The 18290-nt window shown below is 44.9% G+C and overlaps 1 protein-coding gene across 4 annotated transcripts in view; it reads right to left on the bottom strand.

Moving 5' to 3' along the window:
• Positions 1 to 14062, bottom strand: part of Nhsl2 (NHS like 2) — a 70127-nt gene extending 56065 nt beyond the window's left edge. For 2 of the 4 annotated variants that reach the window (XM_031365889.1, XM_031365910.1), the window contains exon 1: positions 13562 to 14060. In XM_031365889.1, coding sequence (XP_031221749.1) covers positions 13562 to 13604 — 43 coding nt within the window. In that variant the 5' untranslated portion in view covers positions 13605 to 14060. Of the gene's footprint in view, positions 1 to 13561 lie in introns of all 4 variants that reach the window. The other 2 variants (XM_031365865.1, XM_031365879.1) reach the window with 2 other exon arrangements.
• Between the last annotated feature and the right edge of the window lie 4228 nt (positions 14063 to 18290).

Genomic DNA, 18290 nt, shown 5'->3' with positions numbered 1-18290 from the left:
TCAAAGAGATAAAAAAAAAAAAATCATAAAAACCAAACTGTTTCTGGGCCTCACACCAAATTCCTTCCGCCTCCTTTTTCCATGTGTTTGCTTAATTACTTCCCTTCCTCACTCGTCTTTTCTGTTATCAGTTTTCTTCCTGGTCTGCATGAGCGACTTTCTAGGTCCTGCTTGCTGATGGATGCCATAAGCAAGTGGTTGAGGGAAATCATAAGTGAAACTGCTTGGGAACCATAGCAACAGGGCCCATGGCAACGGGGCCCAAGCACTGAGAGGCAGCCTTCCCCACCCATCCTGGTTTCTGCTTTAGATTGAGTGGTACTGATAAGGCCCGATGACTCCACTGTGTCATTTAATGAGGCAACACTGCTTGCAAGAAGCAGGCATCATGGCAAAATGCTAGTCCTAGTAAGTGTTGCAATGTTCCTGTTTCACTGGGCCATGAAGCAGTGGTAAACTCACAGAAAAAGGTGTGGCCACATCTAAGTTTGGATGGAACATTTGCCCTAAGCACCCTTCATATTTGGCTCAATATACTCAGAGTTCCCCCAATAAGCAGACAGGCTCCAGTATGAGGGTGACAGTCACAAAACTCAGGAGTCACCATCCTTGTAGACTTGAAAGGCAACAATTATTATCATTCCAAATGATCCATCCCAAGGGTTTATTCCAGTGTCTGGGAAAAGCAGACTTCCAGTGAGTCAGAGTGAGGTCCCCTCCTGGGAAGATTATCTATCTCTCCAAGGTACCAGATATCCAAGAACCTGCATCTCAATTTCCTATTCAAGGAGGGGAAAAAGGAACAGCAGAAACAACCTCGCTCTGCCTTGCTTTTCTTTTCCTCTCAGTTTTAGATGCAGAGCTATTTCAAGCTATGCCAAAGTACCATTAGAAACAAATTCATTCTCCCATATTTGCCCCAGCTGAAGCTTCTGTACCACCCTAACTGTAGAGGAAGTGCTGTCCCGAACTGGATGTCTCTGTCTCACACGCATACTTAAAAAGGTACTGAGTATGTGTTCACACATCGTAAGCTATTTCATATTGCTTTGTATATTCTGATCCACATTGAATTGTACATCACCTTTCTGCAATTTGCTCTCTTTCCTTCGTGGTATGTTTGTGAGAGACATCCATGCTGATATAGGTAGCATTTTTCAGGCAAGCTGGTGGTATATAGTATTCTAATGTTGGAACACACACAATTTTATTTATTATTTTGCACTCTCTCCCTCTCTCGCCCCAGTCCCCCCCCTCCTGAAAATAATACTGGGGGCTGGGGGAGATGGCTTAGTCAGTAATGTGCCTGCTACACAAGCAAAGAGACCTGAGTTTGGTTTCAAAGGACTATTGTAAAGAGCCAGGCATGGTAGCATGTTGGTATTTCCAGTGCTGAAGGGAGGTGATGTGGAGATGGGAAGGACTAGCCAAGTGGTGAACTGTAGGCTCAGTGAGAAACCATGTCTCAAAAGATAAGATAGAAAGCAATAGAGGAGGACACTGACCATCAACTTCTAGCCTCCATATGCATGTGTGCAATGTGTACATATACCTACACGTGCACAGATATACACCTACATTGCACACATACAAAAATAACCATGTTGTATAGCTGGGCGTGGTAGTGCACACTTGTAACCTCCGCATTTAAGAAGCTAAGGCAGAAGAATTGCTGTGAATTCAAGGCTAGTCTGAGAGATATAAGGAAACTCTGTCTCAAACAAGACAAACAAGAAGCCGCACCATGCCACTATGAATATTCATAGTGTATTTGACATGGTTCATTCATATGAAAGTTGTAGCATTAATAAGGAGGAACACAGTAGCTGAGGGAAAGGGTGAGAGTATACCTTTTATTTTGTCACGCCGATGATGGAATTCAGGGCCTGTGTATGGCAGACAAGTATTTATCACCAAGCTATACCCCCAAGCCCTTTTGAGGGCAATATTTTGTTACTTAGCCAATGTGATTGTTCATGTCCTATTTGGTCTAATAGCTGAATTTGCATAAAGTTATACTAGGAGAATACTTGCATGTGTGCACAGATAAATGCACAAGGATGCCCACTCCCCACTACTAAGAGTAGGATGACTTTGCTGTCACCCTGTATCCTGGATCCATATCCCAGACTTTGCCTTAGATGGAGAGACTCTTGCTAATGACAGGTAGGGACCGGACCAGAGCTCCACTTCTGCAAGGCTGCCAAAAGCTTAGAGGGAGAGCTTCTATGCCACACTTCAGCGGTAAATACAGAAAAAAGTGTGACCACATCTAAGGTTAGAGCAAACATTTGCCCCAAGCACCCTTCATATTTGGCTCAACATACTTAAAGCTCCCGCAATGGGCAGACAGGCTCCAGTATGAGGGTGACACTCGCAAAACTCAAGAACACTGGCAAACAGAGGAGATGCCTAGCCTTGTGTCTGTGCTAAACAACTAGCAGAAACAAAGGCTTTCCTTTGACTTTTAAAACATCACATCTCAAAAAAATAAAATATGGCAAAAGGAATTACTTCAAATGCGAATGAATCTGCATAGTAAAGGAGGTAACCAAGAATAAAGAGACAAAACAACGAGTGGGAGAAAATGGTCACAAACTATGCATATGACTAGAGGTTAATGTCCTTAATTTACCAGCAAAACAAACAAAGCCAATGCCTGACTCACACACTTTAAACATTGAAGAAAACTGGGGCTGGAGAGATGGCTCAGCAGTCAAGAGTACATACTGCTCTTCCAGAGCACCTGAGCTAGTTTCTATCAATGCTCTCTGATTAGGTGTAAGAAGACAGTCAGCGGCAGTCCTGAAGCTGAGTGGGAGAAGGCTGTGAGGCCAAAGGCACCAAACAGTTTTGACATAGGGATGGGGCTAATGAAGCCCCACTTCTCACTGAGGGCCTGTGGGCAGTTAATGGGTACTGCAAAAAGGGGACTGCCATTTTCCTCAGGAATGAGAGAGGGCAATGAAGAGTGAACATTCAAAACACAGTATCTACACAGAACAACAATTTTAAAGGACAGAATCAAGCAGGATATGGAGGTGGCTTGGTACTCTAATGAACTTTTTCTTTAGCGTATTGATTTCACTTTGGAGAAGTTAAAAACATTTTTTTTTTAAAAAAAAAAAGAGGAAGAGGTGTTTTTGAAGTTAGAACATAGTACAGATAAGCTGAGCTGATGGCACATGGCTGCAACTCCACACTTGGGAAGCTAGGGTGGGAGTAGGTGAGTCCAAGGCCAGCTTGGTCTACATAGTGAGCTCTAGAGCAGTCAGGGCTATTTGACAGCAAAATGCTATCTCAAGAAAAAACAAAAGCCCAAAGCAAAAACAAAAACAAACACACAAAATAAAAAAAGAAAACGAAAAAAGAAAGAAAGAAAAGAAGGAAGAGTGAAAGAAAGTAGTACACATGTACATGGGTGACTGAAATTCAGGAGACATTGCCATTGGCCAGGGATGCTGTGAGACCAGACTGTCAATAGCATTCCCTGAAAATATCTGTAAGCTCAAAGGTATGCAAGCAAGGACAGCCTAGTCTGGGGTGGGGAGATGCTTTCTGGCTGGCACCAAGGAGAAGGATACTTGAGAATACTCTTCCAAGCTTTAGCCAGATTCCAGATGTTTCTGTCAGATGTCCTAGGAAATGTGCAGTCGATCAGGATTAAGTTGGGGGTGTAGATGTGAGCACATCAGCCTGATAGTCATGTTCAGTATGGACCCAAGTGGATCTGAAATGTGGTGCCAGAAGATGTCACCAAGATGCTAATACCCATGAGAGTCAGGCATTGACGCAAAAGTGAAGGAGTTTTCATGAAGACTTATGTGGGGATTGCTTTTTGTCATGCATTCTTTGCAATACTAAGAAAAACAATATAAGCTGGGCATGTAGCTTGGTTGGAAGAGTGTTGGCCTAGTATGCAAGAAGGCCTGGGTTGGATCCTCAGTATAAATTGAATGTGGTGGTGTGGTGTATGCTTGTCAGTCCAGCACTGTGCAGGTGGATGTCAAAGGATCTGAAGTTCAAGATCATCCTTGGCTACTTATAAACTAGGAGGCTAGCCTGGAATATGGGAAAGACTCTCCAAAAGAAAGAAAGGAGGAAAGGGAGAAAGGAGGGAGGGGGGAGGGAGGAAGGAGGCAAGGAGGAAGGGAGGGAGGAAAGGAAGAAGTAAACACCATGTAAAGCATGACACCACAGAAAAGATCACCGAACAACCTTCAGGTAAAGGTGGGAACACCATCCGAAGAACACTAGATGATTAGGCCCAGACTCTGAAGCTATGAGTTAACTTTGTGGAAGAGTGATAAGCTGCAAATGATTTTTGTCTGATAGCGGTTAAAATTAATTCTGTTCAGCAGGAAAAGTAGTTCCCCCAAATTATAGTTATATGATCTTGTAGAACAACCATTTTAATCGTACTTCAATTTTCTTTTCAAGACTATCATATCTATTTCTAAAAATATTTTGTGTTGAGGTGCTAGGCATGACTTCTACCACTTAGCTATATTCTAGTTCTTTTAAAAAATTTTTATTAGACATATCCTTCTTCTTCTTCTCCTCCTCCTCCTCTTCCTTCTTCATGTGTGAATGCTTTGCCTGCATGTATGTATGTGTTCCACATATGTACTTGGTACCTGAAGCAGTCAGAGGAGCATATCAGATCCCTTGGAACTGGATTTATGTGTAGTTGTGAACCATCATGTGGGCTCTGTATGTGTGTGTCTGTGCGTATGAGTGCAGGTGCCCATGGGGGCCAGAGGTGTCATATCCTTCTGGAGCTGGGAACCACCTCAGGTCCTCTGCAAGAGCAGTATGTTCTCTTAACTGTTGAGCCATCATCTCCCGCACCCCCCCTTTAAAAGTATTTCTAAGAAGCCAACGTCATTAATTATATTCACAATGCTGTAAAGTGGCCAGAACTATCCATACTTAATTTTTCACCATCTCAGATGGAAACTACATATCTATCATGCAATAGTTTTCAAGTCTGAGAGTTTGTCCAGTGGGTTAAGGTTCCTGCTCCAAGCCTAATGACCTCCATTTGATCCTGGAACCCACAGTAAAGGAAGGAGAGAACTGAGCCCTGCAAGTTGTTCCCTGACTTACACATAAACACATACCTGTACATATGTAAGCACGCACACAAATACACACTAAATAAACAACCATCTGTGTTTGAAAGGAGTAATTTCCTTTGCTTTCCCATTGCTTACCTTCTCCTAGGCCCTGGTAATTTCTAATCTACTTTCTGCCCCTATGAATTTGCCTATTTCAAGATACTTCATGTAAATGGGATTACACAAAATTCGCTCTCTGTGTCTTGCTTCGTTCAGTTAGGGTAATATCAGGACTTAATCATATTATAGCATGTATTCCAACTTCATTTTATGGTCAAATAATCCATTTCCTACGTAGAGCACAGTATTTTATTTCTCTTTTCACTCGCTGATAACCATATGGGTTAGTTTGAACTTTCCGTTATGAACACTGCTGCCATGAACACTCATATATGGATATCTGTTCAAGTGTTTTCAGTTCCTTGGAGTATGTACCTACAAGTGGAACTTCTAGGTTACATGGTAATTATGAACATTTTGAGATAATTCTTTGAGAAAAAAATTAACTATATGGGTGTTTTGCCTGCATGTTTATCTGTGCACCACTTGTGTGCAGTGCCCAGAGAGGCCAGAAGAGCAACTGGATCCCCTGGAACTGGAGTTACAGATGGCCGTGAGCCATGGTGTGGGTGTTGGGGAGGTGAACCAAGATCTTCTGCAAGAACATCAAATGCTCTTAACCACTGAGCCATCATGCCGGTCTCTTTTTGAGGTAATTCTATGTTTAATTCTCATGTATTTCTCGTTCTCTGTTTTGCATGTGTATTGTGTGGGACTATGGTTCATATGTGTATGTATGTGTGTGGAAGCCAGAGGTTGATGTTGGGCATCTTCCTTGATCTCCCTGCACTTTTCTTATTGAGGCAGAGTCTCTTCCTAAACCCAGAGAGCTTAACAATTGTGCTAGTCTAGCTAGTCAGCTTGCTCTGGGGATTCCAGATAGGCTACCACACCTACCTGGCATTTATGTGCATGCTAGGGATTCGAACTCAAGTCCTCACACTTGCATGGTAACTACCTTACACACTGTACCATCTCCCCAGCCCTTATGTAGTTTTTCAAACAAACTTTTACCATGATGCTGGTTCCTTCATTAGTAAGTTAAACAAATCTCCGACATCTGATCCCAATATATTTTTTGACTGAGTTCATGTTTTAACTCTTTGAAAATTACACTTAGATAAGGATCATTTGTTGACTTTGCTAATCTTTAAAACCAAACACTGACCCTTGATCTCCACCTTGGCCCTCATTACTTGCTGCATGCTCCCTACAAGGACGTAAAGGAAATGAACCCTCCACCCTGCTTAACTGAGAGGCCAGCAGAGTATTTTGGTAATTCCAAAGAGAAAGGAAATTTAAATTAGGGTCCTGTGACAGTGATGGGAAATGAAGTCATGCGAAAATCATGCAGGGCCACAGAACATGTGCATTTGTTTTTGCTGAGAATGTATGAAGACTTCTCCCCTGTAAACCCAGAACTGCTGCTAGCGTGGTTGTCTGCTATGAAGACCCTAGAGGAAAGCTTTGCTTTCAATGTACCCTGAGACCAGGTACACTACAATAAAACCCACTGGAAGAGATGGATGAATTTTCTCTCTTATTTTTCATCTCAAAATGTATACTCCCTGGTATTTGATGGGAGAAGACAGAACATCTGAGGAATCTTTTCGACAGAGAATGAAGAGAAAGAAATAGATTTGGCCTGGGGTCTGAAGAGGAAGCCGGCTATAAAAGGAAAGAATGCATGGTCAAGAGGTACTGGGGAAGGAACTGAGAGCCCCGGCTCGTCAATCAGGGCTTTTTTGGTGGCTTCCAATTCTTCAACAAGAAAGCTATCCTAGGCAGGCAAGATGGTTCAGTGCTTAAAGACACTTACCAGCAAGCTTGATGACCTGAATTTGGTCCTTAGAGCCCACACAATGGAAGGAGAGAAGAGGCACCCAGGCTGCTCTCTTTCTGTTACATGTACATCATGGCATCCCCAACACCCGCCAAATAAAAAAAAAATGTAAAAAAAATAATTTAAGAAAAAAAAGAGAGAGAAAGCTCTCACGGAGTCCTAATCACACATAAAACCAGATGTAGTCTCCATCTCATATATTTTTCATGTTTCAAACCAAGAACATCTGCTTTTGGAAAAGGCTGAAAAATTATGAAACCTCTATTTCTCCCTTCACAGCTTAAAAGGAAGTAACTTGATTTTGATGACAATTTTCTCACTTTTGAGACAAGATATGGGAGAACAGATGAATGCAATGGAAGAATTTCACAGGTGGTTAAGAACGTGCAGGCAAAAGAAAAGCAGAATAAAGAAGAATGTCTCTGACAGAAATATGATCGGAATATATCTATTTCTGAACTGCGCATCAGGCAGGTTAAGAAAACAAAGGTAGAAATCTGCTTTCTTCTGACACCGTTATTTTGCTATCTTGCAGGCTTGTGTCAAGATAAAATATATGTAATAAGCACTTTGCAAACTGTGGAGGGCTGCATGTGTCTTTGAGGGGGCAGATGGCGCTGGGGAGAGGGCACAGGCTGTGACAGCACACTGGGCTGGAGGCGTCCCAGCTTTGGGGGAGGGGAATCCAACCTGCAGGGAAGACTGAAGCAAATCTCTGGATCTCATTTTTCCCCTGTTTAGATTGAGGGCAATAATCATGCTTTATGGGAAGACCCAGATAATAAGGTCTCCAGGAGAGCAGCAAGAACAAAGTGTTAAGACAGCCTGGTCTTTTGGTACACATCACAGGGGGAACACTTTGCACATTGCTCTCAATAGTCCCTTTAAATATTTTCTGCCCCAATTATACCAGAAGCTCCTTGTGACTTTCTTGTCTCTATGTCCTCTAAGCACAGGGACTGGAATAGCATACCCAGGGTTTCAAGGCCCTTCACCACGTGGTTTAGTTGTTGTGGGAGAGGTGATTTTGGTATTGGGATTGACCATCACTGCCTCCTCAAGCCATGCATGGTAGGCAAGTGCTCTATCACTGAGCTACATCACTGGCCATTTTCTACTTGTTACGTCTGAGTTGGGGTCTTGTTAAACGGTCCCTGCTGGACTTAAACTCTCTCTGTGGCCCTGACTGGTTCTGTATTTGTGACCTTCCTGCCTCACCCTCTCCAGTAATTGGGATTACAGACTGCACCTCAAGGCCTAGCCAGTCTATCCTCCAAACTACTGTTATTTCTTTTTTACTGCTTCCCCAGCACTACAGCCCCAGAAGCCCTGACCAGATCTCTGTGGTAGACACTGTGATGCACCGTTCAGATTCCTCATCATGACTGCTTCTTATTCCCTTGGCCAACAAGACTAATTTAAGTTGATAGCGCTCCCTGGGAACTGTGAGAGTCAGAGGTGCCTGGCCCAAAACTACTCCCCATCTTCTCCATCTGCAGGAACAGCTTGCACCTAAAGAATGACTCCCCCAAACCTGGAACACTTGTGACTGTCCACCCCGGCACCAGAGTCCCCAAGTAGTTGGTTGAGGCTGTCACTAAATGCTATCCCAACCCACTTCTTCCTTAAACTAATTCTGTTTTCCTTTTGATTTCAGACGGCAATTCCCAAAGATATCCCAATAACCTTTGTACACAGAACCTGTAACAGCCCCTCAAAGACACTCCCTAGACTGGATCTGTGGCCAGTGTGAGTATTGGCTCTGAATCTGGGAAGTCTCCAGTCCAAATGATCCCAGGAGCCAGACAGTCCCCAGGGTCCAGTCACTGTCACAGGCTTCACTTGCAGTTACATTTTTATCCTCACCCCACCCTTCAAGTTTTCCTTAGAAAATGTTTTGGAAGCCAAGGGGCAGGAGACTCAGGTCTGCAAACAAATGAGTCCATCGATGTGAGAGAGGCTGCAGTAGAAATGTGTGTGTGTGCCTGGGAGCAGAACTCAGGCTGGGCATTTAGAAGAAGGCTTCCTAGAGGAAGAGTTGCTCCAACTGAGTCTTGAACGATGAGCTGAGGTTTGATAGAAGGACAGGGGTGTGTGAGAGACATTTCAGACAGGGAACAGCAAGCTAGGATGCACAAAGAGTCTAGGATTAATTAGAGAGAATGGGGCAATAAAGTCTAAGAGAGCAGAGGAAAGCTGTGCAAAACCTTCTATAGCTGGCACTCCAGAGATGTCTGTGGAATGAATAGCACATCCTGGTACGGGTCATGCTGCAGCCATTTTGTTTTCATCCCCACAGGTTTTGGGATCAGTGGTTCTATTTACTTTGTCTTTTTCCTCTAAATGTTTTTATATTTTTGAAAACTTTAAAAAATGTATTTTGTTTATTTATTTTTCATTTATATTCCTTCCTTCTTTTCTTTCTATATATCCTTGGCTGTCCTGGAACTTGCTATGTAGTCCAGGCTGGCCTTTAACTCAAATCCACCTACCTCTGCCTCCTGAAAACTGGGATTAAAGGCGTGTGCCAGCACATCTGGCTGAAAAATTTTTTTAAATGTTTTTCCTTCTTTTTGTTTTCATGTGTATATGTGTATAGACACACATACATGTGTAGGAGTGCACATACACACACACACACAAAGACTTGAGGTCAATGTGAAGAATTATCTCTTTGGTCAATTTTCTACTTTATTTGTTGAGGTAAAGTCTCTCAATCAAACCCAAATCCATATTATCAATATGGATACCACCTAGCTTCCTCTGTGGACCCTGTCTCTGCCTTCTGAGGCTAGAATGTACACACACACACACACACACACACATATATCACACATTTATATAGAGGTAGGTATGGTCTTACACAACATCCAGCACTCAGGTGAGGCAAGAGGATCAGGAGCTCAAGGTCATCCTTGTCTACCTAGCAAGTTTGAAGCCAGCCTGATATAGATAAAACTGCCTCAAAAATAAATAGGGCAAGCAGTGTCTAGTGATGCATACCTTTAATCCTAGCCCTTGGAAGGTGGGGAGTGGGTTGTGTCTTTGTGAATGAGGTCAGCCTGATCTGTATCATAGCAAGTAACAGGCCAGCCAGGGCTACATTATTAAATTCTGTCTCAAAAACAAAACAAAACAAATAAATAAATACAGTATTTCTCTCTTGGGAACCACCCCCCCCCCACAAGCTTAAGGACTACTTTTTGAATTTTTTATTAATAAGTCTACATTCTCCGTGCTCAAAAAATTATAAAATAACAATGATAAAATTATATTGAAATAATTTTTAAGTGGCAACCTCCCAAAACAATGATAACAACCAAGAGTTAGGGATGCATCTCAGTGATGGGTTGCACACACATGCTAAGCCCTAGGTAGGTCCCCAGCATTGCCCTTAACAAACATAGAAGCAAGCAACACAAAAACAGAAAGCAAAGAAGTATCACTTGCCATAATTAGAAAGCAACTGTTAAAAGAAATGCAATCTAAACAGAGCACAGTAATTAAAATTCCGAGTAGAGACTGTCGCCTGTCCTTGTATTTGAGCCTGAGGCAGGTCTAGTTTTGTTAGAGCAGAAGGTTAGCAAGCATTATAGAGGTTGAAGAATAGTACCACACTGAGACTTTCTCCTTAGGGTAATCAGAAAGTGGGAGAGAGACTCATTTTCTCACCATGTAATTCAGTGTTCCTTGCAGCAGTATGGTGTACCATGAAAATCACCTTGGAAGCCCGCCCCACCACCACCACCACACACACTGCCCACTGTGAAAAGTTGGTAAACAAGAAAAGAGCCTGCACATGTGGCTGTTGTCACCGAGCTGTCCCTTTGTGGATTGGCTCCGGAGCAATCGCTTGGCTCAGCAAAGATTTCAAAACCTACAGCTGTGGTGAGCTTTATCCCAACACCACTAAGAAGGCAGCAGGGGTGGGGCTGGCCAGGGGACAGGAGCCTTGGCACCCTAGTCTCGGACAACTGCAAGTGCCTTTAGAGAACTTCCTCCACCCCACATTGCAGCTGAAGAAACTGGGACCAAATGGGGGAGCAAATTTGCCCCGGGCCACTGACAGCATTAGTGTTGGCAATGTCAATGGAAGCGCTGGAGAAATGGAGTATAGTGTACTGCTTTAGTAGTGGTCCAAGAAGCTAATATCAGTAAGGCAGATGAGAACAGTAGGAGAAAAAATTGTCCCTAAGACCCAAGAGCAGAGAAGCTGCCAATCATGATGCCACACACTGGCAACCCCAGCACTCCAGAGGCTGGGCTAGGAGATCCTTAAGTTTGAGGCCAGTCTGGATCATACTGTAAGATTCTTTCCCAACAAAGCAAAACAAAAATAACTATGAAACAACAACAAGAAAACCAAACTACCAGGCTGGACTCCTTGGCTTGGGGCAGGAATTGAGGTGGGCCTGGGCCAAGATGCCTGGCAGTGCAGCAAGAGTCTGCCAAGGGCTCCAGCAGGGAGCGACCATAAGGACTGCTCCAAAGGGCAGAATCAATTCAATCAGGGATATCCTGGGTCAGGGTAAAGTAAGTAGACTTTGTGACCCCGGCTGCCATGTTCTCGACAGATAAGACTTTGGACGCTTCACTTAATTAATTCCTTTTAGCCCAAACCTTCTCACTCGACCTATTTCACATGACTGTTGTGCCAATGCTCCTGGGTACCACTTTACTTAGCATCAATTCTCCTCCCAGTCTGTGGCACAACCAGACCCATGACTACACATGTCCTTCTCTCCTGGCTCTGTTTCCTAGCCTAGCTCCCAGCCCAGCTCCTACCTCAAGGCTGCCCTAGCCTGTGCTCACCAGCTGTCCGACTTAGACTATCTATGTATGTAGTCAATGAGAGCACCTGCAGGCAAGAAAGTCAAGGGCACACTCTAGAAGGTGGGGCAGGGACCTTCTTCAGTTATGAACAGAGGGGATGGTGGATGCTTGAGGATGGAGAAAGGGTCATATTACTAGAAAGTATGACTACTCTGACTTTCCAGGTTGCTGGCTAGGCTAGCAGAGAATAAAGAAGAGCCTCAGGTCTCCTGTGGTGTTAGAAGGCAGAGCCTTCAGCAAGTCCCTCCATTAAAAGCTACAAGATGCAAGGTTAAATATAGCCCTTTCCAGTTGTCTAGGACATAGATTTATGAAATGTCAGAGCCGTATTAGAGTGAGAAATAATCTTATCTCTGTTCTGTTTTTAGAGAAAGGAGCCAATAGAGAAGAAAAAAGAAATGGGGACTTTCACGGGGGTGGGGGGTGCGGGGTGAGGGGAGGCGGTTGGAGGATTTTGAGCAGCAGGGTCTGGTTTGTTTGAAAAGACACCCTTGGCTGCGGAGTGGGGGAAGTGATGGAGAGTGGAAGCAGGGAGCCCAGTGTGAGGGAGGGAAATGAGGGGGCTGCCACCAGAGGAGCAGCTGCGGAGGGGGGCAGGGAGGCAACTGCAGGGTTGGGCCAGGCCTACATCCCAGGTGACAGCTGCCCCTCCTTCTGTCTCCTTCCTGCAGAAGAGGGAGGCCAAGCCTGCTTCCCATCAAAGGATCCCACTCTGACTGGAGAAGACAATCCCTCCAAGGGTGCTGAACTTTGGCTCCTCTAGGCTGCCCAATGCGTCCATGCAGAGCCTGGTAGGAAGCTCCTCCTTGTCTACAGGCCCTAATTGTGACGTGGGAGATTTTACAGAGACCCCCATCTGTTCCCTTCACCCTCTGGCAACCCCTCCAAGACCTGAAGACCAAACACCACTTTCCTCCGATTCCTCTCCATGCCAGGCTTCATGTAACATGGCCCTCACATTACTTTTTATAAAAATTGCATCCCTCTGCTTTTCTAATCACTTTAAGAGCTCATAAATACTTTTTGAGCCCACTCCAGCTACAAAGGGCTGACTAGAGCCCCAGAGGCACCCCATGGACTCATTCACATTCTGTCCTGCCAGCTGCCACCAAAACAAAACAAAACAAAACAAAACAAAAAAACCCCAAAACGGCAGCTTCCCAGATGTTTTAAGACTCGGACCTGCCATATTACACTCCCCATCCCAACTGGTTCTCCTTGCAGAAGCCAGACAAAGTTCCCAGTGTGACCGAGGACCCTGCACTTCTTTTACTGTCAGGAGGTCTGGCTTGAACTTAGTCTAGACAGCACTAGGAAGCCCATGTGGACATGACCGGAGATGAGCACCCTTTTATCCACCTCTCCCAGTGACCATGCTTTGGAAAAGCAAAACCGACATTTTAGTGGAAGTCTTAGAAGTAAGAGTAAGTCTCCAAATTGACTGAGATTAAACTGAAAGAATCTACATTAAGTTGACTCAAAGAAGCTAAGAGCTATGTATACACACACCCAAGATATCAGGGTTAGGATGTGATCACATCCACCCTTTTTATATACAGAATCACCCAATTCCAAAACCACTTTATAGCATCTCTTCCAAGTCTCCCTCTTGCCCCTCCCTGCACACCTCTAGAACTAAGCGGTCTCCCTCCCTTCCCTCTCTTCTCCAAGTTGGCCACCCTCCTCTCCTTTCCCAACAACTCACCTCCCCGGCTCCAGAAGAGGGTAAGAGACTCGCCTCTCTCCATCCTAGTGGTGTGGATACCCAAGGATCCACTTCCAGCCAATCCTCACACAACAGAGAAATGTGTGCCAGGTTCACTCTGGGAGCCCAGAGCCCAGGCGCTCCACGTTATTCCAAACCTGTCCCTAGGTTCCTCAGTAGAGCACCCAGGGTCACGTCCTTAGCCAGTTCCCAGCACACTGGCTGTGTCAGTTTGGCCCTATCAATCACATTGCCCAGTGAAGTTCCTGGGCAGTCCAGTCCAGGAAAGGCAATCCTGGATTCAAAATGGGACTTTCACCTTTCTCTTTTCAAACCCCTGGCTCTCCACCTATGACCTCAGTGGTCCTGTTCGCCCCCGTCACAGCTGATGGACAAGTGAGGTGAGCTGTCTGTGAGTTAGGTTTATCTTTCTCTAGGCAAGGATCTCAGCTCTCAGCCTGAGGCTGAGTCTCACTCAGCCTTTGGAGAGCTGACCTCCCGCTCAGCGGCTGTCCTGCTGAGAGGGGAAATGAACAGGAACTGGCTGTCTGAGTCAGCGCCCTGGTCTATTGTCACCATGCAGGCCCCTTCCTTCCCAGAGGAGAGACGTGCACAGAGATAGGCCCTGTTTTTTGCAAGTCTCAAGCACACACGCTTTCCCTCTTGGCCTGGAACAAGTATGTAAACTATGGCTGGGTGGAACTCAATTCAGTTTCTCCAGCTCTTAGCAAGAACCCATGGCAATCTGGACTCTACAATGTACAGCGTGCTCCCAAAGCACAGAACTAAATGATAGGTCCCAGGTAACAGGAGGGAAGTGAGTGAAGCTCAGCTAGAGACAGAAGCTCTCTCCTAAGGTACTCGTGCCAGAGGACAATGGGACTTGGAATCCAGATCCACTCTCTGTGGCATCAGAAGACCACTAACCTTCTTCATTGGTTCTATCTCTATCACACAGCAGATCACAGATTGTAGCAAAGCCTATTTCCCGGGGCACAAAGCATGAAAGAGTCACTGGCTTTTAAGTACTGAAAACACAACTTGTTCAAATTTGTTTCTGTACGCTTAGAAGACAAGGACACAAAAACAAGACATGTGGGCCAGGAGCCGATTACAAATGGACTCCTTTGTTCCCCAGTACTAAATAGCTAAATGGCTCTACTGCTGAAATGAGTATTGGCCAGGGATTGAGCCTGCGCCCCACTAACCATTTTCTAATCAGAGGAGATGCATGACTGGTTCTTGCCCACAGTGTGGGAGGAGACCCAGCAGGAGCTGGGTTCTCATCTATTTCTGCCAGGAACACCGAGATGGGAATGCAGTTTGAGGGTTGGGGTGTGTGTGTGTGGAAATCACCTGTATTAAGATTTTCAACTCAGCACAGGATCAGGAGTTTCTGGGGCTCCTACCTTCAGGGCCGATTTCTATCACATGGCTTTTAAAAAGCCATTGTAAAAAAGACTATGGAACTACATTTAAGAGTAGCATCGGCTGGTGGTAGTCACTTGAGCAGCACTGGGGGTGGGGGGAACTTGGCAAAGCTGGCTTTCTAGAGGACACACTGCAGCAGGTTAAAAAGAGGGAAAGGGAAGCAGATTGGGGCTATATCTCTCAGGAAAGCTGGTTGTTACTAGAGAGGAAAAAGCTACAGCCATAGGTAGAGAGGTAACCAAGCTGCAGATGTGTGTCAGGTGCTTGTCAGGAATGGTTGAGGTGTTTCTGTGAAGCCTGCTGGTCTACCCTTTCCCTGATCCCTGCAGGCTGTGCTTTTTATGAGAGCAGTAAGACCAAGACTTCTGAAGGGTGGAGCCCCTCAGAGGTTTGAAATCTCCCCAGGTTGAAAACCATCACACAACGTTTTTTTTTTTTTTTCCTGACAGTGTCTTATGTAGCCAAAACTGACTTCAAGTTCATGATCCTTCTAAGCACTGGGATGACAGGCTATGTCCCCAAGTCCAGCTAGGGGAATTCTTGTGAGATACTGAAATCCAATGTTAAAGTGTAGCCACTCTAGAGGGCAAAGCTGGGGTGAGCATCCTACTTCCCTCACATGGGCAGATTTATTTTTTATTTATTTATTTATTTATTTTAATTTTTTTTGGTTTTTTTGAGACAGGGTTTCTCTGTGTAGCTCTGGCTGTCCTGGAACTCACTCTGTAGACCAGGCTGGCCTCGAACTCAGAAATCCACCTGTCTCTGCCTCCCAAGTGCTGGGACTAAAAGCGTGCGCCACCACCGCCCAGCACATGGGCAGAATCTCATAGGAGCAAAGACAACAGACTTGGAAGCCCTGCCACCTAGACACAAATTCTCAGTCTCTTCCTTTACTGTCTGTGTGCTCTTGGACAAGTTAACTTCTGTAGGCCTCTATAAATTAGTTACACAAAGTACATTTTCAAATCTATATATTCCCCCTTTCAAAAAGCACACATACTATGCAGGTATTGTGCAGACTGAGCTAATATCTGCAAAATAGTGTCTGGCTCAGTACAGACCCTTCCAGTGCTGGCTATGTTTCCTGAGGCTCCTCCTAGGGCCTTATCTCATCTACTCTAGACCTCTACCCAAGGTTCAGGAAAGCTTCCCTTTTTAAAGTGCTGTTGGCCTTACTCTTGGCTCCCACTGGCTGTGACCTCTGATCTGCCTTGCACAAACCTTAGTTTATCATCTTCCTCCTCTGCTGCAGCTGTTTCTCACTCCAGGGCCTCCTGGAATGCAGCTGACTGCTGTTACTATGACAGAAATCATCACCCCATGGAGCCAGAGAGATATTGAAGAAGCTAAGGACTAAAATCCTGGGCAATATTTGCATTTTGCCCCGACTCTATCCCTGCTTCATTTGGCTGGTGTCAGGATAAACTGTTGTCCCCTGGCTAGGGAGATGGTGTGTGTTAAGTTCCTATAGCACAGACTTTTCTTGGGGGTTGGAATCCTGATAATGGTGGGAATGAAGTCACCTTCATCCTCAGATCCAGCAGTGTGACTTTGGGTTCTGTGGATTACAATTGTCCTTTGGGTTGGCACCCAAACAGACCTCAACTTTTTTTTTCCTTTGGTTTTCCAAGACAGGGTTTCTCTGTGTAGCCCTGGCTGTCCTGGAACTCACTCTGTAGACCAGGCTGGCCTCGAACTCAGAAATCTGCCTGCCTCTGCCTCCCAAGGACTAAAGGTGTGCACCACCACCGCCCGGTCAGACCTCAACTTTTGTACCTTTGCTCTTTGCCCTGGGCACAGCCCGTCTCCCAGATCAGGCCCCAATGTCTTTAGAGAAGAGGTGAGAACTAACAACAAACCCAAAGTCAAGAGTCTGTCAGGGGAGAGAGTGGAAGCAGCAGTGTACAGCCATGAGGTGAGAACACAGGCACAGGGGAAAAATGGCTGAGGAGCCAGAAATCCCTGAGCCAGAGCTCAGAAGCAGGAACAGGGTCTCCGAAGCCCAAGTGTCTTTGGCAAGAATGATGGTAACTCAGACATCATTCCTTGCTCACTAGCACAAAGTCAAAGCACTGTGAAGGATGCTGGATACTGGTCATCTCTCACTTTCAGTGTGGCCAAGGCGACAGCATATCCTCTCTGAGACAAGCTTTAAGAGCTGTAAGTAGCACTGCTCACTCCTGTCCTAACCCTATAAGGAATTTCCAGAGATGGCCCTGTGGCACCCTCCCCAATATCAGGGGAGCAAAACATGCCTAGGACCCCACACCCCTCCATCTGTGTTCATGGAGAATTGGGCAGGAAACTAACTTATGAAATAAGAAATCTGTTATTGAGAGAAACGAAGGTTGTATCCAAGGCACAAGTACTCCATAGGGTCACAGATGGCACTTGGAAGGCTGAACCAACCCAAATCATTTGGAGATACTGCCTGAGGGTGACAAAGAGTACCAGCATGTAAGATCTCCCACTAGGGACCTACTTGTCACCTCAAGTATCATCTTTTCAGTGTGAGAGCCCTGTCTAGTTTCTCCTGTGTGAACGCATTATGGTTACACACCATAGCTATGTGGCTCAAGGTGTCTGCAACAGATCAGCTGCTCCAAGAGGTCAAAAGGACAACTCCCACGATGCAGGGGTAGCAGCAGTAAAGGAGTAGCTGAACTGTTGCCCATTTTAACATCTGTAGCCGAGTGACCTTGGCAATGTCACCTCGGTTCTGTGAGTCTTTAAAAATGAAAGGTTTATGGAAGATGAACAGTTTTCAACCATATACCTCATTTTTATTAAAATATCTGGATTTCCCTGTTCTTCAATAAACACAACAAAGTGAAATAAAATGCCTGGACTCCAACGTAGTAAGAGACAAAATGTCTGGTTTTTTTTCCCATGGAAGATACTTCAATGTTGACATGCAAAAATGTGCTGATCATGAGGTGAGGCTCATCTAGGACTGTTTGCCCAGCATGCACAAGCCCTGGCTTCCATCACCAGTGCCAAACACAGTTATTTAAAGATACATATTTACACAACAATGTCTATTGCAGCACTGTTCACAACAGCTGAGTTATAGGAGGGAAGGAAAATGTGCTATATAGACACAATGGCTGTTTTTTTTTTCAGTCATAAAGAACAATGTCATTTGTAGGGAAAAAAATGGATGCAACTGGAGATAATCACATTAAGCAAGTTAAGCCAGTCTCAGAAAGACAAATATCCAGTTCTCTCTCATTTGTGGTTCCTATATATATTTTTTCAGTCACATGAAATCCATGTACATCTATACTGAATGGAA

This window comes from Mastomys coucha, chromosome X, assembly GCF_008632895.1.
Source record: "Mastomys coucha isolate ucsf_1 chromosome X, UCSF_Mcou_1, whole genome shotgun sequence".
Classification (NCBI taxonomy): Eukaryota; Metazoa; Chordata; class Mammalia; order Rodentia; family Muridae; genus Mastomys; species Mastomys coucha.
Note: the sequence above shows the minus strand (reverse complement) of the source record. Positions and strands in the feature narration are given on the sequence as shown.